The sequence below is a fragment of the Suillus paluster genome (genome assembly GCF_016628075.1).
Source record: "Suillus paluster strain FC165 chromosome Unknown EDB91scaffold_4, whole genome shotgun sequence".
In the NCBI taxonomy this organism is placed as follows: domain Eukaryota; kingdom Fungi; phylum Basidiomycota; class Agaricomycetes; order Boletales; family Suillaceae; genus Suillus; species Suillus paluster.
The window spans coordinates 1,129,752-1,157,169 of NW_024537564.1; the positions used below are offsets into that span (position 1 = coordinate 1,129,752).

The 27,418-nt window shown below is 48.9% G+C and overlaps 10 protein-coding genes across 10 annotated transcripts; 5 read left to right on the forward strand and 5 right to left on the reverse strand.

Moving 5' to 3' along the window:
• Nucleotides 1-45: 45 nt before the first annotated feature.
• EDB91DRAFT_1103735 (ankyrin repeat-containing domain protein) lies at nt 46-2,346 on the reverse strand. The gene is made up of 8 exons (XM_041317355.1): nt 2,242-2,346; nt 2,021-2,187; nt 1,743-1,964; nt 1,613-1,677; nt 1,539-1,563; nt 1,400-1,482; nt 1,145-1,347; nt 46-1,101 (listed from the first exon to the last, which is right to left on the reverse strand). Exons 1-8 carry the CDS (start codon nt 2,285-2,287, stop codon nt 221-223), a joined length of 1,692 nt encoding a protein of 563 aa, XP_041182749.1. The 5' UTR covers nt 2,288-2,346; the 3' UTR covers nt 46-220.
• Nucleotides 2,347-2,405: 59 nt separating this feature from the next.
• On the forward strand, nt 2,406-3,310 carry EDB91DRAFT_1103738 (uncharacterized protein). The gene is made up of 5 exons (XM_041317356.1): nt 2,406-2,572; nt 2,624-2,665; nt 2,725-2,747; nt 2,808-2,950; nt 3,003-3,310. The coding sequence occupies exons 1-5, from the start codon at nt 2,527-2,529 to the stop codon at nt 3,205-3,207; spliced, it is 459 nt and encodes a 152-aa protein (XP_041182750.1). The 5' UTR covers nt 2,406-2,526; the 3' UTR covers nt 3,208-3,310.
• Nucleotides 3,311-3,792: 482 nt separating this feature from the next.
• Nucleotides 3,793-5,091, reverse strand: EDB91DRAFT_1103739 (uncharacterized protein). Its single transcript, XM_041317357.1, has one exon. The coding sequence runs from the start codon at nt 5,013-5,015 to the stop codon at nt 3,933-3,935; it is 1,083 nt and encodes a 360-aa protein (XP_041182751.1). The 5' UTR covers nt 5,016-5,091; the 3' UTR covers nt 3,793-3,932.
• Nucleotides 5,092-7,078: 1,987 nt separating this feature from the next.
• Nucleotides 7,079-9,094, forward strand: EDB91DRAFT_1293653 (uncharacterized protein; the record flags this gene model as incomplete). Its single annotated transcript, XM_041324880.1, has 2 exons — nt 7,079-7,509; nt 8,327-9,094. 2 exons carry the CDS (start codon nt 7,079-7,081, stop codon nt 8,634-8,636), a joined length of 741 nt encoding a protein of 246 aa, XP_041182752.1. The 3' UTR covers nt 8,637-9,094.
• A 3,172-nt stretch (nt 9,095-12,266) lies between these two features.
• EDB91DRAFT_1333564 (uncharacterized protein) lies at nt 12,267-13,452 on the reverse strand (the record flags this gene model as incomplete). The annotated part of the gene is made up of 5 exons (XM_041325434.1): nt 12,267-12,490; nt 12,645-12,691; nt 12,848-12,952; nt 13,096-13,213; nt 13,341-13,452. The coding sequence occupies 5 exons, from the start codon at nt 13,450-13,452 to the stop codon at nt 12,267-12,269; spliced, it is 606 nt and encodes a 201-aa protein (XP_041182753.1).
• A 274-nt stretch (nt 13,453-13,726) lies between these two features.
• Nucleotides 13,727-14,505, forward strand: EDB91DRAFT_1243435 (uncharacterized protein; the record flags this gene model as incomplete). Its single annotated transcript, XM_041322298.1, has 4 exons — nt 13,727-13,796; nt 13,847-14,150; nt 14,200-14,255; nt 14,309-14,505. 4 exons carry the CDS (start codon nt 13,727-13,729, stop codon nt 14,503-14,505), a joined length of 627 nt encoding a protein of 208 aa, XP_041182754.1.
• Nucleotides 14,506-15,082: 577 nt separating this feature from the next.
• On the reverse strand, nt 15,083-16,376 carry EDB91DRAFT_1045063 (glycoside hydrolase family 18 protein; the record flags this gene model as incomplete). Its single annotated transcript, XM_041313163.1, has 3 exons — nt 15,083-15,732; nt 15,786-16,123; nt 16,171-16,376. The coding sequence occupies 3 exons, from the start codon at nt 16,374-16,376 to the stop codon at nt 15,083-15,085; spliced, it is 1,194 nt and encodes a 397-aa protein (XP_041182755.1).
• Nucleotides 16,377-17,995: 1,619 nt separating this feature from the next.
• On the forward strand, nt 17,996-18,969 carry EDB91DRAFT_529246 (uncharacterized protein). Its single transcript, XM_041327600.1, has 2 exons — nt 17,996-18,397; nt 18,431-18,969. The coding sequence occupies exons 1-2, from the start codon at nt 18,108-18,110 to the stop codon at nt 18,753-18,755; spliced, it is 615 nt and encodes a 204-aa protein (XP_041182756.1). The 5' UTR covers nt 17,996-18,107; the 3' UTR covers nt 18,756-18,969.
• A 1,532-nt stretch (nt 18,970-20,501) lies between these two features.
• Nucleotides 20,502-21,884, reverse strand: EDB91DRAFT_1343683 (uncharacterized protein; the record flags this gene model as incomplete). Its single annotated transcript, XM_041325789.1, has 5 exons — nt 21,831-21,884; nt 21,596-21,763; nt 21,219-21,528; nt 21,132-21,159; nt 20,502-21,078 (listed from the first exon to the last, which is right to left on the reverse strand). Exons 2-5 carry the CDS (start codon nt 21,671-21,673, stop codon nt 20,502-20,504), a joined length of 993 nt encoding a protein of 330 aa, XP_041182757.1. The 5' UTR covers nt 21,674-21,763; nt 21,831-21,884.
• Nucleotides 21,885-23,171: 1,287 nt separating this feature from the next.
• Nucleotides 23,172-23,958, forward strand: EDB91DRAFT_1243439 (uncharacterized protein; the record flags this gene model as incomplete). The annotated part of the gene is made up of 5 exons (XM_041322299.1): nt 23,172-23,507; nt 23,546-23,585; nt 23,645-23,735; nt 23,799-23,805; nt 23,857-23,958. 5 exons carry the CDS (start codon nt 23,172-23,174, stop codon nt 23,956-23,958), a joined length of 576 nt encoding a protein of 191 aa, XP_041182758.1.
• Nucleotides 23,959-27,418: the final 3,460 nt, after the last annotated feature.

The following is a 27,418-nucleotide window of genomic DNA, read 5'->3' on the forward strand; positions in this document are numbered from 1 at the left end:
AATGGAACCGCCCCAAATCTGAAGATCTGAGGTCTGTGGCGCGAGGAATGTATACGGTGTGTGATTGCTAAAAATGAATTGTGCTACAGTGCAAACAGGCTATGCAGGATGTGTATAAAATGTCCAGACGGAAACTAATCCCACAACAAATATTGAACAGTGGAGCATACAACCCAGGTGAAGTACACATGAAAGTCATACAACGAATAGACTTTCCAAGTTATCCGCGAATGGAAGCCGATGAAGAGCCTCTTCGATGGCTATGATGACCTTGAGGAAGGTCAGGGATGGGAGTAGGAGGGGGAGGGGGATGGGCAGCTGTGGACTTGGACGAAAAGAGACTAGGTAGTCTCCGGCTTATGGCTGCAGCAGTGGATGCTGTTGCAACACGGACCCCTTTCTTAGGTGGCTCCGGGAATTGCGCGTATTGCGTGGGGGGTCCAGTGAATGTTTCAGATTCCTCCACCAACTTCTCCTCGTGTCGAGGGGTATCCGATGACGATGCGCGCGTGAGAATGGGAATTGGCGTAAGCGTAGCTTGCGGTGGACGAGCGCTGGTAGGATTCGTTCCAGAACGATTTCTCAGCGCGTCTGCTTGACTGTTCTGGGTTTGTGCGGCAAGGGGAGATGCAGTTGTGCGGAGTTGTGCAGCAGAAAGTGAAGGTCTTAGACACCTCCGGGGTGCTGTCGACCCGGAGATGGCTATGGAAGCCAATGCCGTGATATCGTCACCGTTGGCGGATGGACCAGCCGAAGTGAAGTTATTCCCATTCTGCGATTTGTTATCCGTAGACGCTGTCCCCGCACTTCCGCTACGATTTCTCCTCATGTACTTCTCCATCTCGTCTGCGTCTCGCTCCCGCATTCGGTTCACAATTGGCGACAGTGAACTTTGTTGTGTAAGAGGTGGATTGAGTGTGAGCCCCTGTGAAGGTCCCGGGGAGGGGAAAGTGCCTGTACTACTGGCAGAGGACATGTTATCAGATCGTTGCGAATGGGGGTGGGTATATTGATGCGAGGGTAATCTCGAGGGCTGTGACGTTGTTGATGATGCTGAGAGAGATGAAAGGCTTGTTCCTTGCCCTGGCCCAATTCCCAGCACTGTCTACATCGCCGCTATCAGATGTCGCGGTAGTGCGACTACCACCGGAGCTGCTCCGCATTCGAGGTGCGTTTCTTCCGACGCTGGGTGTCTTTAATGGAATAGGCGGCGGTCTGTCAAGGGGCGGAACGCAACCCCATTCATTGCCTCGAGCAGCGGCTTGTGCAAATACCATGCGTCTGGATTTCTTGTTAGTCTCAAATTGCAGACGGGCAGAGTCTTGCAAAGTGTCCCGCGTGTTAAAACTACATGACTGTTAACAGCCTAGTAATGTGTACAAAGAAACGCTTGGCTCACGAATATGCGTAATCGGACGCAGTGAACCCGTCATTGTTCCGGGCAGCAAATTGACATCCCCTTTCAATTAAAAGTTGGACAATCTGGGATCAATAAGTAAGCGAAAGAACGTTCCATTAGATCAATGCTCGCCACGTACCGGGATATGACCCCAAGAACTTGCACTGGTGGGGTTTAGTCAGTTCCAAGCCCCGATGACTAGTAACAACCTACTAATGGAGTGGAGTATTCCCTTTGTTATCTGACAAATCGAAGTCGGCGCCCAAATCACACAGCATCTTGAGAAGGCATCAGATAAAATAAGTTCCAGCTCAAGATAGAATCGAGGTCTCGGGTGACTCACGCGAACGAGCTCCTCGTTTCCCTTGAGAGCAGCCATATGCAACGCCGTTTTCCCTTGTATGTTGGACCAGTCAAGAATCCACGGGTAACGTTCGTAGTAAAGTCTTGCCATGCGAAGTGCAGCACCCATGAGATCAACCTGTGAGGGGCCTGGCGCGTAAGGGTTAGGTGGAGGAGGCTTGAAGTCAGCCAATAGCATGAGGATAGTGTTATTCTCAGAATCCTGATAGATGAACTTGTCAAAACCTCTGGGGGACAACGCTTGTGGTGAGCGCATACCCTGCTGAGTTCTTCATCGTCATGTCCGGCTGTCAGTAAAAACTCGAACGTCTCCTCATGCCCCTGAGCTGCGGCCCAAGCTAATGATGTGTAGCGCTTGGGACCGGGGTCAGGATTGCGCATGTCTGTTCGTTGAATTAGTCTCTTGACGAGGAAGAGATTGTTCTCTGTACATATGGGCGTCATTAACAGCGATATACGAATGCAACAAAAGAACAAACCTTTGACCGCTCTACGGAGGCGTACAGTAGCATCTTTTTCTGCCATGTACGGAGCAGTTGGTAGCAAGGAGGGGTAAAGGAATGAAAGAAATGATGGACGAAACAAGTTCAAGTCAATTATGAATTACGACGACCAGTTCCACGTGACCATATGACCCTTAGTTCGCTTTGGTACTTACGCCTCCCTGACATCTTGTCAACTCCCAGGATCTACGTTCTCATCACCCTCGACCACGCGTCTGTCCCCCTTTTCTTTGAGCAGGAGCAGACTTTACTTTATCGATCATGCCAAAGGTCGTCTCTCGTTCAGCAGTTTCCTCATCCACGGATGGTTAGTTACACCCTTCAGATTCTCTGGTCTATCAACTGCTCATTTTCTTAGCACGGCCAACGGCATCAGCCGCAGCTGCTCTCAGGGTATACTGTGAGTACCGCAAGTACTGCGTCGCTAGCCGCATTAGTTCATCCGTGTCCCTCGCACAGACTGTATCTGCGGCGAGTTTATCGTGCGCGTCTTCAATCGGGCTCGGCGCTCTTGTCGCGAACTTACGCAATATTCCTGACAGCTTGTGATCGAAAAAAGCCTTTCAGCCCTCCCTAAGCGTCAGACTGATGGGGCTATCATCATTCGCTCTCAGGATAGCGGTACAGAGAAGGCGGTCGTTTTCAAATTAAACGCCAACTCGACCGATCCCGTTCTTATCGAAAGGTACGACCAACGGCTACTTGTATTTGGTAGGCGGGCTGATTGTATGTTGTAGGCAAGGGGGACACGAGCGCCAGTATAGATTCTCATGTCCGCGGTGCAATTTATTGGTCGGATATCAATCTACCCCACCTCCTGTCAAATCTGGTTCGTTCCTGTATATCCTCAGGGGAGCCCTTACGCAGATGCAAGGCCAAGTTCCCAAGGACGCTTTTGACGGCGAAGCTGCTTTGGAACTTTCAGAAGGTTCGACCCAATAGCATGGTTCGTATGGGACTGGACACCAAGAATTGGATATAACCTCGATTCGCGTGTAATTATGATAACAAAAATCAAAACTTTCGACTCGTAACACAATATGAAAGTGTATATGATCTAAGGACATGATGATTGACCACAGTGCAAATCGATTGGTGGCAGATGACGTATGTATATGAATGCCGATCGCTAGTAAAATATTTAATATCGCGGGCCCAACTGAAAGAATACTATGTCAGTGAAACGTCTTCATGAAACAAAATTCGACAAAGTAATGCGGCTCAGCTACCGTTGTAGAAAAAGCTCACAATCCATGCATCCGTTGGACGCATGGATTCATACAGTGTGAATAAATATGTCATCACCACCGCAGAAATAAAACAGAAGCAGGAGTATGGAAGTGCGAACTCACCTTGGTGTTACTTGTGTCTTGCATTGTTACTCTTGCGACATGGGCGTTGAGAAGGTTGATCGATACTGAAGAAAAAGTTGATTTTCGCGAAATTTTATTCGCCACATCGGGTTTGTTCGTGTTTGTTTCGGAAGCAAACAACGCTGCCGCCCATACTTACATTTCTACGCCATCGCACCACGAGCCTATTGCATCGTGGGGTTTGATCAACCATACTACTATTGTCGCTTAACTCTCGGTAGAAAATATACCGCATTCGAATGTCCTCAAGTCGAACTGCTTTGGCAACAGTTGCATTGGGGAGTAGAGCCGGCGCTACAAGTATACGGTGTGTAGGTATTGATGATCAATGTAGCAAACTGGTTCATCCGGGATATTTGGGAATTCGACCTCGACTAGACCCACCTCTTCTACCAGCTTCCATTCAGTGAATCTCTCCTTCGGTGACGAGAATCTAAGCCCAACAAATTCGGCACATTCGGGTTTACAGGCGGGTAAATAGTGGAAAAGATCAGGTTGCCGGTATAGGATGAAACCAGCTGACTTGCTCCGGATCCCTGGCACATGGCTGATGAGTGAATAATTGACAATTCCGAGTGCATACTGATCAATGGAGGCGAGCTGGTGGTTGGTATCGATATCAATCTTGATGCTTGGACATAGCGGGCAGTCTAGCGTGATGCTGTAGCCATGCCCCGCATACATATTTGAACTGATACTGAGAGGGAGTATCACCAGAGGCACCCGCAAGCCAAGGCTGGTCATAGTCATCTCCAGCCGCCCACCTTCAAATTCCAAATCTCGATAGCCCACGAAGCTCTGTGGCGATCGAGGAATAGCATGCGAAGTATGATGCCTCGCAGCTTCGCCTTTCCAGTTGAGGACAGAGGGGTCACCAGCCTGTATGATGGCTTCTACGAGCCTGCAGAATGCGCGGTCTCCTCCTTCTCCATACGCGATCTGCAGGCTGACATCAAACATTCCCATCAGGGAATAGGCCACATCTTCTACCCTTGTTGTGTTGCGTCTGGCCGCCCACGTCATCCGTTTATCCACCTCGGTCGGACTTGGAGAAAACTTGCGTTGTAGGTCATCGTGAGGAATGCCAGTAGCTCTCTCCAGAGTCTCCAGTATTTGAGACGGTTCCCGACGCCTCAGGTTGGACAGTAAGGGCCCACTAACCAGGAACTCGTCGATGTCATCCCTATGATTCTTGTCATTCTTGTCACCCGTCATGGGCATCCAGTACTTGTTAAAGAATCTGATTCGAGTGGGCGCAAGGAGTTCTTGCAGCGTCCAGCCCCTTTCAGTCCATTCATCCTTCATTATATCCTCGATAGTCTCGCTTTGTGCCAGATGGACGATGCAGATGGCCGAGTTTCCATACCAACGAAACATGGAGCGAATCGACTCGTCGAGCTCGGTACTGCTACTCTTGTTGATGCAGCAGGTATCCGACCACGCAAATTCCATGTTGTACTCTCTGGCCTTTGCGCAGAACTTCTTCAGCTTCTCGTATCCCGGGCCTGCTGCTGTGCCTGCCTTGATCTCGTCGTAGGTTGGCTCTCCTTGGTTCAGCCATCGGTGAGACAGAATGGCGTATTTGACAGTATCGGAGGGTTGGCCGAGACGCTGTATATAAGACGTCCTGAAATGCTCCCTCACCTCATTCCGCTCAACAAACTTCATGTCTGTTAGGCGTATGAGTCGTATTGGGATGTCATTCATCGCATATCGGTCGAATTCGTTTATGTCTGGCAGGCTCATGACAGGTTACTACTAGCAAACACAATGAACTTGTGCGACACGATGATGGAGCGTCCAACAAAACTCACCAGCGTGGACGTCAAGAGAATGTACGGTTGAAAGGGGTCTCTGCTTTTGAACTCGACCAGCTACGAATCGTTAGGTGAGACTCCAGCATCTCATTTGCGGTCAAATCTTCACTTACCTCAGGCCAGTAGTAGAATTTTTAAAGATGGTATTGAGATAGTGCAACGCCAGTACCACCTTCATTCATCGATCGAAAATGTCAGTTTCTCAGCATGTGCAACGAATTTTAAAACATTAACTCACCTTGAGGCGTCTTAGTGGTACTGATGCAGACGTGCGTTCCGCAGTGCTGTGAAGATAGCCTGCGATGTAGGGCATTTTGATACCGGTGTATAGAGTGCTCGAGGCTATGACAAGCTTCTCGAATCTAAATATATCCGGCCCGAGTCGATGGATGCGGTGCGTGGACTGGTTGTTCAGTACTATAGCAATGACATCAGAAGGGGCTAAAAAAGCACTGGTAACAACAAAGGAAGAAGTCGCGCATGAAATGATGGTCTCGGAACTCAGAAGAAAGGAAACACTTCGTCCGTATCGAAAGCCACGTCCCAATTCAGAGCCTGTCAAATTGGTCCACGGTCGGGTCTTCGTCACAGTCTGCCCAGCGGGTCTCGGCCGTGAGCAGTGCGATCCATTCCTCGCCTTGGACAGCCTTTCGGCACATGCTTCGATCCGATAAGACACTAAATCGTAGGTGTATTTGAAGAACAAAGATGCTGTCGAGCCTTGACTGTTGCCCGCAACAAATACTTACCCATTTGTATAGTAACAAGTTGTACTTGTTGCATCACAACAGATCAGACCGTCTCAAATGTCTACATGGTGACCCGTAATGCAATCCGCTCTGTTTTTTGGCGCGTTTGCCTCGCTGCCCTCACGGTCGGTTTGTTGAAATTCAACTTCCCTCGGATTTCAAATGGACCTTGTATTCAACTTTTACAGAAAATTGAAGTCCATACTTCGATGAATTAACACGCGTGTCTATGTTACAAGTCTACGAACTCCTTCAATATCGATAATGCAGTGTAGGGCACGTAGATCTGGGCTGCCGACTACGACCTCCATTTACAACTTGTTCCAAGTGAGTGGCCGGCGCTATTGGTTATTTTGCTGCCTTCTTCTAATGCCTCCTCGTTCAGAATTCCAATTAAGACTGTTTGAACACACTAGCACTTACCAAGTGCAAATCTTCAACGCTGATTCCACGTCGAGCGTTACTGCAGTGTGTACCACGTGCCATTCACATCAGCTTAGCATGCCACAGAACGGGGCCATCCACGAGCGATATTCTTCATCATATCGCTACCGTTTGTTGGGCGTCTCTTCAAACCTAAAGCTTAAATTTACATCGGAGATCGCGATGATCCGTCGATTAAGTACTTAAGTATCGCAATGCATCAGTATTCCACCTCAGTATTGTTCCGCACTACGCTGGGGTGTGTATGTTCCATTGCTCATAATAAATGGACTAACTCGTAGCACAGGCCTACTCCCGTCAGGTACTTGTGAATTGTAGCATATTCTGCGATAGGCTGAGCCTCACTCTCGCTAGCTGCATACAGATCTCATCAACAACACCACAAGAAGCTCAAAACACAATATCTACACAACTGATCCTTCCAAACGCAATGGATTACACCCTCACAGACGAATTACGACGTCTAAGAAGTGATGTTGAAAGACTCTCCCTTGAGGCTCAGCGGAAGGAACGCGAAGTGTCTCTGTTGACTGGTGTCATATGCCGGCTGGAAACAGAATTAACACGGGACTCCAACACAACGCCTGCACAAGCAACTATCGGCGGCGCCAACTTGCGCGACTTACTGCAACTCTCAGCGCCGGATCTATTGGCGCTGGACAACGACATTCGGTTGATGAGGAGGAAGGTGTTGGACAGAGCCCCTACAGACGATGCCAACGGCGTCCAGGATTTCCTAACAGAGGCTATGAGGGAGGCTATGAGGAGGAGGGGAGTTAGGTATGAGGATGGTGCGGGTTGTGATTGGAGTAATCCGTGGTATAATGTTTATCAGAAGCAGGAATTGGAGGATGATGCTAGGTTAGTAGGGTTGAGGGATAGTAGGAGGGGCGTGCCGGCTAGGGTTGGGGGCGGGAGGTATGATATAACTGTTGCCTGTGACACGCTGATTGGTTTGTCACGATGGAGGGGTATCCATTGATCACATTACTTTCCTTAGTGACAGGGGGTTAGCCAGCCCAAATACTTACAGTACTTAAGTACTAGTTCTTACACTCACTGACAGTTGTCTGGACGTTTTTCTTCTTAGATATCACTATTTTCTTGCTGACCGATTTATCCAAAAAAGTCAAGTCAACGGAGAGAGCTCAAGTCTCCGGATAAATCAGAAAGAATGCTCCTGTAATCTGAGCTTAACTGATACAATGCCGAAGTAGTGAACTGTAAAATATACGGTCTACTACATCGGCATGAACGTCAATTCAGTACATAAGTGCATAAGCACTGGTACAGTATGCTTCATGCAGTGAAAGCATTTTTCAGGCAGGAAGCAAAAACTCTGGCACCGACTGAAGAGGTCCCACGAGCAAAAGTAATATACGTTGTTGTGCTTTGTTGATTTGTGAAGGCCTTGCCAAACGAACGCAAACAACTGTCGTGCATTGTCTTCGATTGCGCCAACAATTTCTTCCTCTTTCAGCTTTGTTTCCATGACTCTAGCCCTGAGGATGTTGTTGCCCGTGGGTCAAACGGATATTGCATCCAAAAATTACCAAGTAAGGAAATTCTCGATGCCAAGCTGGTTGCTTGATTTCTCCTTCATGCTCGTCGCCAGAGCAGCAGCATCCGACAAGGCTCGAGGTACTTAAGCAGCCCGAAATTCAACATGGGTCCTCAGCAGCAGCAGCTTCATCCGCCTCCGAGCAACATATCCAAACCGCATTAGCACCCGTTCGCACTCATCCTTCTCTAACGCAATGGCTTACACAACCTACAACGCAAACACTCACTTCTCCGTCTTTCCTTCCTCCCCTGCCTCGACCAACGTATTTGCCATCTTCGGCCACGCACAGTCACCCCGTGACAACCACATCATGTGCGAAGACCTTCGTAAGGTCTTCAGCTCCAACAACGGGCGCACCACCAGCCAGAAGAAGCAGAGCTCCGGCTCACTCAAGGGGTTGAGGAAAATTTTGTGTGCCATCTAAACGGCCCCGCCAGACGGCATTTTCCTGTCGTCGCTCCACGAGCACCCGCACTCTCCTACGGGACTCCCGAGAAGACTCTTATGCCTTTCATATGCGTCTATCGCACTCATTTTGCGCGTCGGGGTCGCACCACTTCCACCTCTGAGCATCTGCTCCCACGACCACTATTGCCTATCCAATCTGTGTCGTGCACATCATACTCGCAACCGGGTCGAGTTTCATCTCCCCTTGCTACCAATCATGTCTCAGAGACGGTCAAAATCACGCTCCGATACTTTCAGCGCTATTACTGTATCAATGATCAAATGCATGGCACCCCGGGGCAATTTCGGACGCGTAGAGAAAGGACTCCTAATATTATTGTTATTATTATTATTATTGAACGGTTCATTCAAGGGACTCACCATATCATATAATACCCATAATTTGCGAAATTCAGTGTTCATCCTTCGATTTCCCGAGTTTCGTGCGGTCCGTTGATTCTTGATTCACCGGTGAATCAGATGCGATTGATAACTAGCACGACAACATCAGGCGTCAGACGTAGGGTAGAGAAAATACTATGGCCAGCGACATATGCAACCAGAAAGGAGCACGTGCGTCGCATGCGCTTAGACTTACCTGGCGGGATCTGTTGGTCATGTTCTGTATCAGATTGAACCGCAAGTATCACGCCATGGGATAGATAAAAATATTATCACATCTGCTCTAGTTGTGGATTACACTGGACTGTAGGTGCAACCCGTGGAGAAAACAGCTCATTAACACAACAGAAGACGAAACATGAAAAAAATAGGTGCCTTCTACGATGCCTTCTTCCACTCCCCCACGCTCTCAACTGCAGCTCAGAAGGTACGTCGTAGTGGTGTGCCGTACCTACGATGTAATTCCCATCTGTGCCTGCGCTCCAACTCGTGGTTGTGGTCTTAATTGTGTTCGCTGTTAGTCTTGGATCTGCTTGCGCTCGTGTTTGTCCTAGGACCTGGGTCGGCGATCGTGTTAGCGTCCCACGAACGCGGTGGACAATTGTTGAGTACGGGTGGAGGAACCTTCTTTGGAATGGAATACTATTGGCACCACAAAACAGTCGTGCGATAGATACTAGCTGTTAGTACAAAATCAAAAGAAAGTCAAAGCTGACGGCAGGATTTTGGCGAAGAAGGTTGAGATTGCTGGTCATAGGTGGTTGAGGCTATCGTCGACGCTGATAGATAATGTATGAGCTGAATGTTGTAGACGCACCGCACGAGCAACACACCTTGACCAAAACTTACCACTTCAGCGACAGGTAGGTTGTGCTCTCTAACTTCCTGCTAGGCATGCCAGACGAGGAATCCGGAGAAGCGCCTGTCACCTACCCCTCTAGAACAGCTAAGCATGGAGGATAATCAAGAGAAGGAAAGAATCACCTGCATTGCAGCTGTTCCAGCCAGCAAGAAAATAGCGGCTGGGTCTTTCGATCAAACTATACGCATCTGGAGGCTGTCCGACGGCATGGAAATAAGGGAGTGGATGGAAGTGGATGTCAGCGGCGCACCTGTAATCTTGCGAAACGGTAAACATGTGTTTAGCGCTGCAGCGCTGAGGGAGAATTTCCAGTAAGACGGTGTATGTGTGTATTGACAGCTGTAGGTGTATGACTGAAGAGACCTGCGACGATTTTCCCACTTTGAGACAGGGAAGATCATCGCAGGTCCCTTGGACGGTCAAACCGACATCATGATGGTATCGACTTTGGACTTTCCCTTGGTGGCGGGATGCTGGCGAGCGGATCAATTGATGGCACATTGATTTTATGGTACGTCAGCACCTGAAGAAAGGTGACCCTCTTTATGTAAATTGTGTGGCACTGCCAGCATCAACTGCGTCCAATTTTCTGTGATGGGCGTTGCTACTGTCTAAATATAGGACAGGGAGCTCTTCAACGGCCACCACGACTTTTCTCCTGTCGGCGGGAGCAGTGAGGTGATTGCTTTCAACTTTTGTTTCTCTCTGTGTGTGCGCGCTCATTCCAGGCTGGTCCTTCACAGGGAAAACAACAGGTAGCGTGTCCTTTCCTAGCATCCCAAGTATATACAGAATATAAAAGGTCTTCTCGACGTATGCGATCTTTTGGTCAACCGTGAATTCGATTGTTTTCTCAGATAGTACTCTTAGTCGGAGATTCCTGGCCAGCGCCGCAATAAGGCAGTGAACCACAAGCTCATCGACAGCTCTCGCGGACGGGCTACTCAATTTACATTGCCACGCGCTGATAAAGGAAGTCCTTCATATTCTCCCTTGCTTGATGGCAGGACCTTTTCAATCACATTCGACCGTCGTCAGACAAGGGGAAGCAAAGGCGCATCAGCCGAAAGGGAAGGCTGCGAAAGCAGTCAATGTTCCTCTCGGACAAGCTACATATGTTTGTTTTCTACTTCTCCAATTCTATTTGGTTTGTGAGATCTAACCGCGTCCTTCGCTAGGGCAACGCTGTTGGTGTGAATGACGGAACAAGACCGTATGCTCTCTTCTTTTACCCCAGCTGGTTCTAGAAAAAGGAGAAGAAACAAGATCTGCCAGAGCCTAGTCTATGACGACGAACTTGAAGAACGGCGAACCTGAGGAAGACCTTGGTATTCCTATAACTACTACAGCGGTACAACCATCTCATCCGTTTGTCGAACGGATTAACTTATGTGGTTTTATAGGGTCCAATTCACCCAGCACGAAATTGAATTGAAATCAAGCAATGACCAACCAGTCGCAGCCTGAGGCAGGATCTCGCCTTGCAGTAATCCAGAATCCCAGTCTTCGTAGTCAGTTTCATCTCTTGGACCCTCGAATCTTCCCATCATGTTCCTTCTTCCGATGACTATGACCATTTTCTACTACATATGACACTACTGGACTTTAAGTCAGTTTAACGTCTTCGGAAGTCGCAGTTATAACCGGGCATCATCTGGCACACAGTGGTGGCTACCCCACATCCGTAGGTTTATGCCCTTCAAGTTGCAATGACTTTAGGTATCGGACCAATTGGCAAAAAGTGAAATGCATCGTTTCATAGCTCTTCAGATTAAGCACACTAATCTTGAACTCGGAAGTAGTATCGATGCAGCTGGCATGACGTATTTGTCAACGTTCACAAAATGCCCATAAGGTCGACAGTCGACTGGCTGCAGGAGAATTTAGTTTATGACACGGCACGTTCCGTTATGTGGGTCTGAATGCATCTCCAGTGCTACTTGCTCCATGCCTGTGATCGTTTTGTGGTTGGGAATCGGTTGTTACGAATAGGTGCGACGTCTACTACTTAGTTGACAGCAATAATAATGATGCTGGTGAAAAAGTCGATGAAATCGTGGTGTTCGGTATGTGACATAAAAATACAATTATCTACATGATAAAGCGCACAAGCTATTTGGTCCATGGCACACATGGGATTGACATAGGTATAAGTGGGGTAAGCCCGGGTAACACAGTGACCGGCGTTGTTGAGAAGGAGAACAGACGGCGGGACACTCAGCTCCACTCTTGAAAATGAGGCAATATTAATGGAGTCAGCTAAACGCGCATGCATAGGTACTCGGTGTTCCACCCACCATCCTGGTGAGCGGTGAATCTTCCTTTCCAAGGCACGCACTTGACCTAGCGTGGGGCAGTCGCCGTCGGCATCCATATCACGGATGACGATGCCTCCTCCACGCACTCCGGCGGGATATTCATTGATTCTCCAACCAGTTGCCCACGTGCAACAGTGCAAAAGGGAAGACAGAGAGATTGCTCGATGAAGGTAGGGACGTTCATAGTCGTGAACCAGCAGTCAACTTTCTCGCCTGCCCGAATATGGTTGAAAGCGATGGTCCCCGTTTCTGGATGCAAATCGGTGTAGCGTTAGATAACACAAGAACGAGGTATTTACATACTGAAATCACGGACAAAGTGTCAAACTTGTGGACGAGTAAACAGCTTTGAGACGCACGAAGTCAGCGTATGTCGGAGCTTCGCGAGTTTCGCCAGACTTACCAGCCGCTCGAGGGATCGCGTTGATAGGTAACATGACAGGAAATAGACTAAAAATATAGTAAGAATTTAGCAGGGTGTAGAGTGACGAGAAAGGAGACACGAGGACAGTCCCTCTAAACTTCACGCCATCTTCGGAGAGGCTGACAGAAAGCCTCGACGCCACTACAGTCCCCAAGCTGTGTCCGACTATAAGGATATCCTACGGCGAAGCACCCTGCGCGATCAGCCAATCCCATGCAGCTCTTGCATCCGTCGACAAGCCATCCTCTGTAGGCGTGCCTGAACTATCCCCCCGAATCCACGATAATCTATTGCGAGGACATTGCAGTTCAGACGCGCAGTAAACGCAGAGTATAGGCGGATGCACATGCTTAGAGCCCGTGTTGCGGCATTGCCGTGGAAAAAGAGCACAGTCGGACGTTGTGCCACGGCTTCTGAGATGTGCAATTACGCAGCATGGGGAGGCGTTGGAAAGGGTAGCTCCTGATATATCGTGTCTGAGAGAATAAACCACGCGCCAATAGTGTGATTGTCTGTTGTCTTAAGCTTGATATTCGCCGTTTTTCCAGCTAACGTATTCACGGTTATTCTAGCGAGTTCGAAATGGACACGATGGAGTAGAGCGTATGTGCGAGACCATGCCTTTCTGGTGCATCAAAGTGTGCATTCAAAGGGAGCCTCAAGGCGTTCATATACAAGATGATTGGACTTGGACTTGGATCCAGGGTATTGCTAGAAGGACAACTGCTGACAGGTAATAAACCCTGATGACCGCAAAACCCTTTCTAACATCTGGTAGCATCGACATGCCGGAAAGTGTTAAAGATATGAAACGAAAGTTACTAACATCTCCTATCCATATACGATGGATGTATGTTATGCATTGTTGATTTGTGAAGGCGTTGCCAAATGAATGCAAACAACCGCCACCCATTGTCTTCGATTGCGTCAGCTCAGAAGTAAGCAATTTTTCCTGTTTCAGCCTCGTTTCCATGACTCTGCTTGAAAATGTCTCAATCACTTGTTTTCCGTGGGCGTATACGGGTGTTGCGCTCATAAATTACCGAGTAAGGCAATTCTCGATGCCAAGCTGGTTGCTTGATTTCTCTTTCATGTTCGTCGCCAGAGCAGCAGTACCCGACAAGGCTCTAGGTAAGTACTTAAGCAGCCCCAAACCCAAACATGGCTCCCGGTATCAGCAGAAGCTTCATCGGCCTCCGAGCAACATATATCCAGATTCCAAACCACACTAGCACCTGTCAACGTTCTCTCTCGTACACATCCTTCTCTGACGCAATGGCTTACACAACATACAATACAAACGTTAACACCCACTTCTCCGTCTTCCCTTCCTCCCCCGCCTCCACCAACGTATTTGTCCTCTTCGGCAATGCCCAGGCGCCCCGCGATAACCACGTCATGTACGAAGGACCTTCTCAAGCTTAAGGTCTTCGGCTCCACCAACGGGCGCACCGCTGATACTAGCCAGATTCAGAAGAAGCAGAGGTCTAGCTCGATCAAGGGGTTGAGGAGGATTTTTTCTGTCGTGTGATAGAACGGGCATCAGACGGCATTTGCCTGTCGTTGCCTCTGCGATAGGGTATGACACCGGTGAGGACTTGCCCGGGTACCCTTCCAGGCAGGCTGCACTGAGCGCCCCGCAGTTTCCAACGGCTCACGGGAGCAGACTCACGAGTCATACGCGTCTACCGGAAACACCGCTTTCACCTCCGAGCAAGTACCTGCTCCCACCCCCACTACCGCCTATCCAATCGGTGCCGTGCACATTATACTCGTGACGGTTAACCGGGTCGAGTTTCATCTCCCCTTGTCAATCGTATCAGAGACGGCCAAATCTTAGCGCTATCGCTGCATTAATCACCAGACCTATGTACGGCCCCCCCTGGGGCAATTCGGACGCGTAGAGAAGGGGGAACGGTTGCATAAGATCAGTATTATTGCACTGCAAGGAAATCAGTTACCATATCATAATCATAATCATATATACCTATAATCCGACCATACCAAAATCCATCTTTTCATTTCCAAATTCTCGAAGGGTCTATTGATTGATGAACTGATGAACTGATTGGGAGTCGAGAAAGAACCATTAATCAGATGCCGATCGATATAAGATAATTATAAATGCCTCTACTACCAACTTGGTACCTCACACGACTTGAATCATGTCACTCGTGCAATGTGGGCGCATCTTTGATATGAAAAAGGTACCAAGCCATCTTCATTGATTGACAATGTAAATGTAAAAAATTCAAACCACCCCCGTTTCGATAGCAAGTATAGTTCACCGCCGGCCCAGAGAGGCATGCATGACCCAGCAGAAGACCCCATGTCATCGGCACCTTATCACTAAAAACCCCATCGCACGCACAGCCTGGTCTGCCCACATCCCTACCTGTCAACATCGGGCGCCCCGCTCATGCCAAGGGTCCGATTGGTCCAGGCTGGTCCTCAGTCACTGATGGTGGTGTAGCCAGCGAAGGTGATTGCGTCAAGGAAGAAGCAGGTGTGGACGGAGATGCAGGACCGAGAAGACCACTTCGCGCTGCCGCCATGAGGTCCCATTGATCTGTGTCCCCGTGCACGTCAAACATGTTGATGCCAAGCATACCCGTCTTTCTCGCAAGCTGCGCTTTCATGCCAAGCGATTCAGGATCATCGTACGGAATAGTCTGCGTTGATGAATGCAGGTAAGGCGTTGCAGAACAGTCGTCCCAGGAACGCTGGAAGCCACTTGAAGGCACGGCGTCGTAGGTCCCATCGCTCTTGCGCTGCAAAATGCCATGCGTCACGAGATCTCGGAACTGGACCTGATGATCGCCATCGGCGGTAACGGTGGTGCGCCTGGCGAGGCGGTGGAGACGCGGGGCTTCTGGAGAGCGTTGTCGAAGGCGGTTTACACCGCCATTGCTGACGTAGCCGTACCCTGGGATGCCAAGAACGATTTTGTTCGCGGGGAAACCTGCTTGCGTCCAGGCGTTGTATCCGGCCACTGCGTTCTGGGATGGCTGAGTAGAGTTTCCACATCCATCGTACAAGGGCGCGTTGGGACCAGGGGGGTTTGCAGCTATGGTTTTACTATGCATTAGCACCTCTCTATAGTGTGAAATTCGTACGAACCTTGAAAATCGTCGTAATTCATGAGCAAGATCCAATCAACTGACTCCGCGAAACTAGACGCGTCTTTGATAGGTTGACCGTCGGGGCCAGCGAAGGGAGTGTCCGAAACAGCAGCCGATATTTTCGCTTCTGGGGGGAGCGTTTTCCTAAGAAGCTGAAGGAACTGAAGCATGTTCTCTGAGTCGGATGGACTTTCGGAGTTGCCGGGTCTGCCTGGTTGTCCGGGGTACTCCCAATCGATGTCGATGCCATCGAGGAGGTATTTTTTGTAGACGGCGAGGATGTTGTCGACAAAAGTCTTCCTATTAGCGACTGTAGACACGGCTTGCGAGAAATACCTAAAAGTCTATGAGCAACGCGGAGGAAACGCGTGGGGTATTCTTACTGGCTGCCTGTCCATCCCCCGATACTAAGCTTGACCCTCGATCCCGCAGGATGGGCCTTCTTCACGAGCTGCTCAAGCTGCTCGGCGGCATCAGGCGTATCCCAGGCCAGGGCGTAATTTTGGTCTGGGAGAGCAAACGCGAAGTCTATGAAGTCGAATAACGGGAAGTTAACATCGCGGGGTGCCCAGTCAACGTAGTAGCCCATCACGAGCGGCCTTCCGATGTCGGTAGCACCGCGTTCGGTCTCAGGATGCGTTGCTACGTTCGCTGGTTGTAACTTGTTATCAGAGGTGGAGGGAAACTGAACGGAAGGAGCGGAAAGGGTAAGGAGTGGAAGGAGAAACAACGTAGCGAACGTGCAGGGCAACATAGTGGATTTGGAGATGAATGAAAAGCGGAATGCAAGAACATGCAAAGTTAATATACCCGTTCGTTCTTAGCTTGATGTCAACCACCAGGGCTGACCTGGGTCGTTCAAAGCAGCAAGTCCGCCGCAAGAACTGAGTGCATGATTCAGACTGAGGCTGACGGTGACCAGTTCAGACTGTCAGCCGGATCTTGACCTGTGACTCCATCGTAAGCAATGAATGTGAAATTGACGGGGACGTACCACTGCACAAGTTTACCCGGCGGTAAAAAGTGCAGCACGCTACTAGCCGCAGCGTTTTTTCTAAATTTGATACCGCGGAAGTGGACGGTTGAACTCTCGAGGCGAATCACTGTCATTGTCGGCTAAGTAGCTGGCGACCAGCTGCGTGCAGGCGGCTAAAAGCAATAAATTAAGCTTGAAGGAAGGGATGGTCACTCGGCACAAGACCTCAAAGGAATACATAGGCACGAGTTTCATGTCACGGTATCAATACATCACGGTGTAGTTTCTGTACCGAGCGTTATAATCGATGCCCAACGAGATTTCTGCTAAATTCAAGTCGTTCAAGGACTTTAAACTACCTCGCACGAACCATGAAATGAATAGCTTAGTATGCTGCGCTCTTGACTCAGTGTATGACTGAATTGAGCGGACAATGGCAACGAGAATAACGATATGGGTCCAGATGGGTGGCGGTAATCCATTATCAGTGATAAGCAGGTAGGTTTGAAAGTCACGCGCCACGGACAGAACAATGGGCTAGCAAGCAAGAGGACTCCTGATTTAGACTTGAACTTCTGATTCTTCTTACCAACGTCTCACGTATTAGGAGACGGGTGATTTGATGGACCAAAGTTGGATATGATTGTCAAGGATGACCCAGGATGCGAATCAGAGAAGCATAAATTAATTAGAGAAGCATAGGAGAATCTGTGGAACAAAAGGGCGTGTTGAAGACAATGAATCGAGTGTAGTGAGCTCGAGTGGTAGGTTGCGGTGGCACGGGATTACATGTCCGATTCGGGTACACGTCAAGCTTACTCCTGTGAGTCATTTGCGATTATACGGGCGCGATGAAGCGTCAAAAAGACAGGAGAAATGTCAAGTGAGCGTGTTTGACCCTGGTTTCCAAGTGACTCGGATAGGCGACCCACGGGTTGTGCGTCACTGTAGCGTACTTCGGAGTTGCGTTATACAGCACTTCGGAGTTGTGTTATACCTGCTTTGTAGTGTACTTCGGAGTGGCGTTATACCTGCATTGTCCGTTCTACCAAGTACCGGAACCCGTTGATGAACGTTCTAAATAATTGATGCACGTCAAATGGTTCGGTTTAAGACTTAACTGACTCGGGATTTCACTGCCGCGATTTCAGATAACCCCGAATAGGCAAGTCAAACCGAATGAACGGTAAGAATTACGTCGATCGATAAAGTGGAAATGCTTGACTCTGTCCAATGAATTTCATCAACCTCTTTCCGAACAAGCCTCATGTTTCCACTCTATATAAGTATCCTCTCATCCATCCCATACAACCCAACCAGGGTAACTATCTCTAGGCTATCATCATGTCATTCCTTCGTTCGCAGTCTCCTCCTCCCCCAATGCCTTCCCCTGAGCTAGTCCCAACACCTCTACCATCCCCACCGCCCTTTCATCGCAATTCTCGTCTGACCGTCCCAAATAACTCACCTCCCATTCCACCTCGCCTCATTGGCTCACCACTTCTTGAGAAGACTCTCAACTCTTCCAGATCACATGATCGCCTGGACAGAAAGGCAAAGGAAGGTCTCTTCGGAGAAGACGATGAATTCGGCGCACGTAAACGTGCTTTGGGCAGGAGAAGTAACTCTTCAATATCATCACTCCCAGTCCTTTCGCCTTCTTCAACCCGCTCTACCAGGCGTAGCCTCGCTCAATCCTCATCCCGTTATCGTTCCCCACCACCTAGCCCTTCAATCACCTCTCCACCACCACCCGTTCCTCCCATCCCAGCATTCATGCTCACTCCAACTGATAAGAAGTCCGTCGTCCGCTCACTACCTAAACGAGCTACTGCTCCCGCCCACCACGCTATTTTCGACCTCTACACCCGTGACAGTGCACCTTCCCTCTCAAGGTCACGTTGTGAATCATCATCTCAGGCTCCCGGCGTAGTGACCTGCATGCAGTTTTTTACCATGCACAATACTCCTCGCAGGGATTGTCGAGTCTGAGAGAGGCACCACCATTCCGCTCGCCTCGTCGAGCTTACATCTTGACCAACCTTGCGGACTCTGCTGTACCTCATCCACAGTGCACCTGGTCTTGTGCCATCATTGTACACAACTTATCACCATTGGGACGACATCACCTGCCAACGACCTTCCTTGCACATAACCATATATTCTTTCTTTAATATTTATACCTCATTATGCTCCCCACCCGCGCCATAACGCGCGCGATGCACTCCATCTTCTGTGCTTTTCATTCCTTCTAGTACACCAAACCCCGACTCTCACTGATGTAGTACCACCATCATCCCCCTTCACCGGTCGATTACCGGCCCTCAAAACCTACTTTACATCCCCCATTGTTATCTCTCATCGTACCATAATCTTCCTCGTCGTGTTCCACTACTCGTAATACCTACATACTCATACAAATGCAGAATTGTGTTCGAACCAATCCATTGCGGGCTTCTACAACTTCTCCTTCGAAAGTTCATTTCTGCGCGAACCTCCCTAAGTCTAACCCGAAATTGTTCCGCCGAAAGACGTACATTAGTAGTTCAAACTTACTATGTTTGAGAGTAATATTATGTGTACGACATTCTCGCGACACTCGGCCAAAATGTTCACGACGCCACAGGGATTCAGGACCACCCAGCCAGACTACAAACAGCAGTAAGAAAAAGGCAAGCTGAATCTGGCGAGTCACCTGCTCACGCTAGACGCCGCCGCCTAGCTCGTTTGAAGGTTTTAGCGTCGAAATGAATATTCCAAGCTTACCCTCTTATGGCGTAACCCGGACGCCGCGATCTTACCCAAAATCTTATGTACCTACTGACCAGTGCCTACTCGGCAGGAACATCGAGTTGGAACGGATGCCGTTGCTGTATGACGTCCGAAGAGAAAGCAGAACTCGTAATCGCTGACATGTTTCAGGTGATTGCGCCACTTTCGTGGTGTTTCCCCCCCTGGGATGACGGTATGGTCTTATACAATTAGGTGGGCGCTTAAAAGCGTCATTGATAATAAAGCAGTCATATGCGGTCATCCGGGACGTGCAACGAGGCAAGAGGAAATTTTCTTTCGAATTTGACATAACACCTCCAGGGAGATGCCATGACAGTTTGGAAGTCCTTGTGATCTGGTTCTGCCGTAGTAGTCACCGGTTTGCTGCGCTAGCGGGGGAGTCCGAGTCGGTCAAGCGCTCATCGCTGATTACGAGGAAATGAAACTAAGATGAAGCCGATAAAAGCGTGCGGTGCACTAGGCTTGAAATTGCTGGCTTGCAAGGTCATCTGGATCGATGAGCGCATGGTCGATACTGTTTACCCCCTTCTATTAAGATCTCGATTCAAGAAAAATGTTATTTATTGTGCCGTTCTCCAGCGTCAAGGGAATAAAGCTTTGTTCGAAAAGTGGTCAGTCGGCGGCACCCGACCGCAGTACATAGCGGCGACTTATGTAGGCCCGTGATGCACTGCAAAATACAACATAGCATGAAAGAAGGCAAGCATAAATATACCAATCATAATCATTCGTGCATAGTAATGCAACAACAAGGACAATTGAAAGGTGTAGGGATACATCTATATCGACGAAAGAAAAAAAAATAAGTCAGCTATCGATACAATTCTTTCGATTTGATTGAGAACCGCACCAAATACACTATTATGAACCAAGACAAAAACATGTTTTTGAAGGTCCAAAGATGCAGCGGTCATGATACCCAAAGGAGGGAAAGTCTGTGTTCGGTCAAAGTCCCATTCTTTCCGCCAACGTCCGATCTCCGAATGCATATGCGTGACCCGCAAACCCTCGACTCCTTCGCCCACCTCCACCGCCACCGCCACCACCGTTGCGCCGCGGGAAACGGTCCCTGTCCCTGTCGCGCTCTCCATCCTGTTCACGCCCACGATCTTTTTCGCGGCGGTGAGACTCGCGGTCTCTATTATCGCTTGGGGAACGTGGACGTGTTCGCGAATCTTCGTCAACCTCCATCTTTACATTACTTGGTTTCGTGCGGAGCTCTGCGGGGGAGAGACGAGGCGAGCGAGGAGGCTCGTGCTCTCTGGGAGTACTCTGGCGTGCATTCATTTGGGGTTTCGAAGGCGGCAGAGAGATGTTGGAACGTGCAGGTGAGACCTTGGGCTCTGAGAGACGCTGCTTCTTATGAGCTCTGGGTCCAGTTGGGGGGAGCTTGATTACCCCATTACTCGTAGATGCGGGATGATACGAGTCGCGAGAGGGAGGAGACACATAAGAATGATGGTTGGCGTTGATTTGACGCAGAGAAGTTTGGAAACTTTCGTACGACTTGTCGAGTTCCGACCTATATGGGGACTGCGTAAGGGAGAGAACACCTGACCTATGATGTCAACTCACGACAGGGAAGCAATTACTTGATGTGACTCTGATACGGGTCGCATGTAAGGGTCAAGTGGAATATAAGGAGTTATTTTATACACATACCTCGCAAAGCCCCTTCCAACCTCTCCACGACTCGTCTGAGCCCTCGAACTTCCTCCTTAAGCTTCCCCGTCTCGCCGGACTTGAGCATCTCATACAGCTCATCATTCTCTTCCTGCAGTATACGTACCCTCTGCGTCAACGCCGTGTTCACCGTACTCGACGAACAAGCCGCTCCTGCTCCTTCACTAGAAGCTGCCTTGTTGATGTGCGGTAACAGGACAGATACTAGCGCAGGGGGTAACGTAACCAGATCTGTAGTCGAAGCGCCATTCTGAACAGCAAGGTGCTGTCGAAGACGTGTTACTTCATCCTAAACGAAACGGGGTTCATCAATACAAGAGCGCGCGACATCGGCGCCTGGAATGGGAGCGCCTTACCGTGAGTTCAGCAACCTGAGCATCTCGTTTTCTTAGCTCAGTCTCAAGGTCTAGTTCCCTGAGTGTAGGCAAGTCCATTTGGAAGTGCTTCGGTGCACGGACAAGCTAGCCAGCTTGTGGAAAGTTAGTTATGAGAAGGGTGCCGTGTGCAAGACCGTTTGCGCGCCTCTTTGAGTTTGAGGTCACGTGATGTAAGGGGCGGTGGCTGTAAACTCGAGGTTACGTTGCAACTCACCATCTCACGATCATCAGGATTGCATTCCGCACTGATGAAGCTATTGCGCGGCATGATTATCGATTGCACGAGGTAGGGTTGATAAGTGTGCTCACGACATGTTGGCCTTCTAACTGTAGGTCTGCGTAACCCTGATCATTGTATCTGGGGAGAAGATATCCCTCTCACTTCTTTCTATGCATTCTTTATCATCCTCGTGGTGGTGAGAATACTTAGAAATGAAACGCGTGTTTTACAAGGCTTCTGTTCATGGTACGCTGGAAAATGAAGTCTACCTGATATTCTCCGCAGCATTACTTGCAGGTATGAAGGGGGGGTATCTTCGATAAGGCGATATTGCGCGAAGACAGGGCGATATTGCGACCACTCCGACTACCACGCTCATACCCAGCGAACGAGGCTCCGAAAGCAATCGTGTTATATTCATTGTAGGTTCCCATCAGCTTTTACGTTTCTTCACCACTTCTCCCTTCACCTGACATGCCAGAGTTTGATATAAGAAGACACGTGGTGTTGAACATGCCTGTCGGTACCGTATGGTGTACGCTAGGATCGTCGGATCGTCTGTTTTTAGGAGATCATGACGCTTCGAAGTAAGACCGCTTACGTCCCTTGCATTTAAAATGATTGAGCGTCTCCACTATATTTTATATCTGTAAGTAAACCAGCAGCGCCTATTATGTGTTAACAAAGTTTCTCTCTTCGGCTACACTAGCGCTGACTCCTTTTACTGTCTCTTGGAACACAACTCCTTTCAACACTGCGTCCGTCCCGCTCGCAGTTCGGACGCCTTATCTGTCTGCATGGCTGCTCCAGGGTGCTGGCACGGCCCTGAACGGTGCCTAGCCTCAATTTTGGACTGGATCGGTGGATTTCACTCGTTATATGCACATTTGAACATTGAACAAGACGTCACCGTCTAGACTCTTGGATGGGCTGGCTGTGTCACAGTTGATGGCACCACTTATACCTTCCTAAGTGATCCTGTTGTTTCAGGTGCTGAACTTGTCGAGGTACATACGCTGTCTTTCCCATTGACATTGCAGCAAATTATTTTTAGCCCACAGACGTACTCAAGTAGTCCATCCCCTTCTCGTATCTGGCACTATTCGGAGTGTCTAATGATGGGGGGTCACATACCGTCAGCGTATACACCTACATAAGTGCAGAATGGGTATCCGGAGACGACTACTACCGGCAACATCTTGACTCACCAAGTCATGCTTGAGTTGTAAACTGAGTACATTGACCATATCCAACGTGAGTGATGATTGCAACTTACTTCCTTACTGACCCAGATCATTCTTTAGAGGGAGCAGCCTGTTACTCTACTCCGAATGTATGCACCTGTCATTCAGTTTCCCTTCTTGCCCTGATTTCTTTAGCCGTCTTCCTCTGACGTACCAAACTGGCCAAGACGCCGTCGTTCGAGCTCAATTCATCAACAACGGTGTTCTTTCCAACACTGAGGACTCTAACTTCCGTGCTGTCAGCGATGACTGGCTAGTCTTTACCTTCGCACACGACCTCGGCACCGTGTCGGTCACTGCCACTGACCCTGTGATCTATACTGTGGGTCATGCGAGAGATCCGCCAATTCAGTTCATCATCGCGAATAACGTCTACCAACCCCGAAGTGTTTACTTCTGGGGTGCTTATTCAAGCGTCGCGAACTTGGTACGTCCATAGTCTTCTTTGATCTAGTTATGTTCCAGATTTCTGACTCCATCGGGGACTACTCTGACGCACTAAGACGTGCGTAAGCGTTCGACAAGAAGGTCCAAAGCGACGCCTCAGACATTATGGTGTCGTAGCGTTGTCGATTCGTCAGGCCTTCGGAGCCTTGGAACTCACGTTGTCGAAGAACAGCGACGGAAGTTGGAACACAGATGATGTTCTTGAAGGGTAGGCCGTGGCTTCCTTCAATCTTCGAATCGGTTGTCTGACACAACACCCAGAGATCTCTAGCGATGGCGTAGGCGATATGCTTCGTAATCTGTAACGTTGCTCACATTTACGTTTAAAGAACGTGAATACCGTGTATGTTATCATGCCTACATGGCCTATCCTCTTGTACACCAATCCGACGCTCGCAAAATTCACTCAACCTCCCGTGGCCACAAACTAGGTTCATCATATCCCGACGCCATGGCCACAATATTTGCTGATAACGATGAAGCAATGCCTCTCGAAGGTGATTAAATCTCCCTTTTCGTGTGTGTCACTCGATTTCTCAGTGTCTGTGTCCTACAGAGTGCGGAAATATGTTCGTCGTGACTTTGAACTACACTCAGAAGCCTAGTGACACTGCTTCCATGTGACACTTCTTTCATATAACCCAACAAAAAGTCGGAGTGAATAATTACAAACGATCACCTGCGATTGGGAGTTTGGTTCACACTCCATACACAGTGATACGCACACCTCCGCGGATACGACTGAGGATAAGGACGACGAATTTGTACGGATTTGACAATATGCATAAACCCGTTATGTTGGAGTTGAAAGATATTGCTTACTACGGTGAGCTAAGATCTACTGCTGCACTCGATCTCGCGGTCATGCACAAACTCATCTGGACACAGATGCGTTGTAGTTCGACGCAGTTTACTAGATCCCTGTTCGGCCACTATCAGCACACTCAATGCTCGCGCATCTATCGAACAACTCAATCCTCCGAATCTGGTAGCATTTGGCGACATGCACGAACTGTATTTCGGACTTTACGGTTCGTAAATTGTCGCTAGATGAGATAGCACTTCATATCTGCAGCAAACCATAACGCGCACGCACACACATACGCGAAATAGGAGTAACAAATCGATAACATCGAGCCAGCGAACACGCGTGCTTACATTAATCTTTATATTAGGTGTTGGAAAGACTACCGATTCAAATCGTATTTGCAATTAATTTTGCAGTGTGGCTAAAGTGATATCTACTATCGGTTACCACTCATTTGCTCACACCACTCACAGTATACACCTGCTGACTGGTTTGGAGTTTGAAGCAGACCCTTTCCAGCGTCACACGCCCGTGCTTGTTCGCGTGTGCCACGACACTAGGAACGGTTATCTTCCTTCTATCGAGTCCGCCTAACGACTATCTTCCTTTCTATTGGGTCTGCCTACGGGAGACTAACGACACCTACCGCACAGCCATCATCCATTAACAAGTGTTGACGTGGCGCGAGCATATGCGGGTAGCGCCATGGAACACCGAGATGAGGGAAGAAGACGCGGAAGTGAAAAAAGAAAGCCGGAGTCACTGCGAGGAGAGAGTCGAGGAAGAGAACAGACAGCAGTGTTAGAGTAGGAGGAATACACGAGGGAGGTGAGCGCGCACATCTATATTTCCCCCCTCAGCGCACGCCCTCCCCTGACGGTACACCAGCCGTTCATCCGAGTTGGCATTAACCTTGCTTTGCCAGACAAGGTAACAAACTATGGTCCGACAGCCTGTATCAACTAAGTTCTCAAGATCTTGATTAGGTGGCAATCTGCTGGCATTGCAGATATCATCTGTTCAAATGGGGATGTCAGGTGAATAGTTTCTTCTTACATCGCCATGAAGAACAGTATTCAGCACATAAAAGCAAGCCGTCTTCATACTGCCACCTTCAGAATTATTCGATCATATCACATCCTCACAAACTATGCGTTTCTCCTCTGCCCTCGCCGTTATTGCTGCTTTGACAGCATCAGTATCTGCAGCGTCAGTACCTGCAGCACCAGTATCTGCAGTAACACTACCTACACAATGTCACACGTGGTGCTATTCTGATTACTGCTGCGAGAGGCAGATATGCGTGTTTGGTGTGAGTATGAGTAGTTTGCGTCCTGGATTTAACCACATGACTCACCGGCGTGGTAGATTTTCATGCTTTTTTGTGTGGATAAGTGAGTGGCATGTTGCCACAGCGAACTACGGTGAGTCGTGTTTCTGCTTTTGCATCGGTGCAGTATGGTTGATGGGACGCGCGCGAGTTACTAGTAGTTTGTTGCTGAGTTGATCAACGTGCTTGCTTCGGAACAAATTTCGCTGTCGCTCGAGGAATAGAGATCTTGGAATAAAGGAAAACCCAAACACTTAGTAGAATACAAAGAACATGTTACGACGCAGCGCCGTTGTAATGAGCGAAGCCCTCGATCGACTAGTACTATGTATCCCCTTAAAGTTATTGCCCCCGATAGATCTCAATTGTGGCGTGGGACCATTGGTGCGTTGCACGAATGCGTAGTTTGATTTGCATCCTGGATTCGTCACTCAAGTACTCACCCCTTGCGCCTTGTAATGCTAATAGCGTTCGGGGACAAAGCTCTGCAATACTTCCTAGTTCGATGAGAGGCTGACATCCTGAGTGGCACAATGAGTTGTTCTTTGCTCATTTGGTTGTCTCGATAAATTTCACTGCTGCTTAGGTACTTAGAGGCCCCCAAGTTGGATAGAGGAAAACACTCAATTGACATGACGTATGATTGATTGAATGTTGAAAGCCTGATGACACAGACACGATGAGCGATTACTATCGTTGTATCAGAAACCACCGCAACGGATGCATCATGACATACTACTCTCATTCCTCCACAGAACACGCTTGATCAAGGATGAAACCGAGATAACAAGACAATCTGACAAAGAACGCCCATTTCGAATTCCATGTCTTCGAATTCCCTCAAGTTCCTCCTCGACCGCAAGCTCAAAATGGCACCCTCAGATGAGCTCGAGTACCTCAAGCACCTCGTAGCACAGCTAAACGAGGAAATTCACGCGCTCGAGAGAAAGCAAAGGCTGTCGTTCCACCTCGGAAGACTCCTGCTCAACAGCTTAGGACTATTCTTATGGGTCCTCCTGGTGCCGGTTCGTGTCGCTTTCATTTGAATACGTGGACTGAATACAGGGAAAGGAACGCAGGCACCGCGGATACGTGACGATTTCTGTGTCTGCCACCTCGTGACGGGTGATGTGCTTCGCGAATAGCCAAGAAAACTGAGTTGGGGAGAATAGCTAAGAAAGTTATAGAAACATCGCCGGGATGGACTAACTCTGATTACGAATTAGGTTCATTGTGCCGGTGCCGCTGGTTGCAATGCTGATAACGATGAAGCCGTGCCTCTCTAAGGTGATCTAATATCCCTTTTCGTGCGTGTCACTCGATTTTTCAGCGTCTGCGTTCTATAGAGTGCGGAAATATGCTCATCATGACTTTGAGCTACACTCAGAAGTCTAATGACACTTCCTTGATCACCCAACACCTCGGTGCTCACTATGACCTCCTCTCCCATATGTTCGTCGCTCTTTACAGACGAACCTCAACCAATGGACCGGATACCTCGTTCCCGCAAATCAGATCAGATTTTTTTTTTGGGGGGGGCTCGCCAACTAAACTAATCCGGCCATCAAAGGTGTGATAGACATCCAGGCTGTGTCTGTGATTTCTGGCATGTTGGGTGACACCACCAATCAACGAAACTACATTGTATGTGATTGTTGAAGTTCTAGTCTGACATGGATTCACTCTTTGAATATTCAGTCGATCGTACAGTGCATGTTTGACACTCGGACGCTGCTTTTCGACCTACGTGAAC

Bases quoted from the DNA above. Each gene is read 5' to 3' on its own strand.
- EDB91DRAFT_1103735 (XM_041317355.1), bottom strand. From the start codon at position 2,287: ATGGCAGAAAAAGATGCTACTGTACGCCTCCGTAGAGCGGTCAAAG. The intron at 1,483-1,538 runs GTACGTGGCGAG...TATTGATCCCAG, and splicing joins GTTCTTGGGGTCATATCCCG to ATTGTCCAACTTTTAATTGA. The intron at 1,348-1,399 runs GTGAGCCAAGCG...ACAGTCATGTAG, and splicing joins GCGTCCGATTACGCATATTC to TTTTAACACGCGGGACACTT.
- EDB91DRAFT_1103738 (XM_041317356.1), top strand. From the start codon at position 2,527: ATGCCAAAGGTCGTCTCTCGTTCAGCAGTTTCCTCATCCACGGATG. The intron at 2,573-2,623 runs GTTAGTTACACC...TCATTTTCTTAG, and splicing joins AGTTTCCTCATCCACGGATG to CACGGCCAACGGCATCAGCC. The intron at 2,748-2,807 runs GTGCGCGTCTTC...TATTCCTGACAG, and splicing joins GTATCTGCGGCGAGTTTATC to CTTGTGATCGAAAAAAGCCT.
- EDB91DRAFT_1103739 (XM_041317357.1), bottom strand. From the start codon at position 5,015: ATGTTTCGTTGGTATGGAAACTCGGCCATCTGCATCGTCCATCTGGCA.
- EDB91DRAFT_529246 (XM_041327600.1), top strand. From the start codon at position 18,108: ATGTCATTCCTTCGTTCGCAGTCTCCTCCTCCCCCAATGCCTTCCCCT. The intron at 18,398-18,430 runs ATCATCACTCCC...GCCTTCTTCAAC, and splicing joins AGGAGAAGTAACTCTTCAAT to CCGCTCTACCAGGCGTAGCC.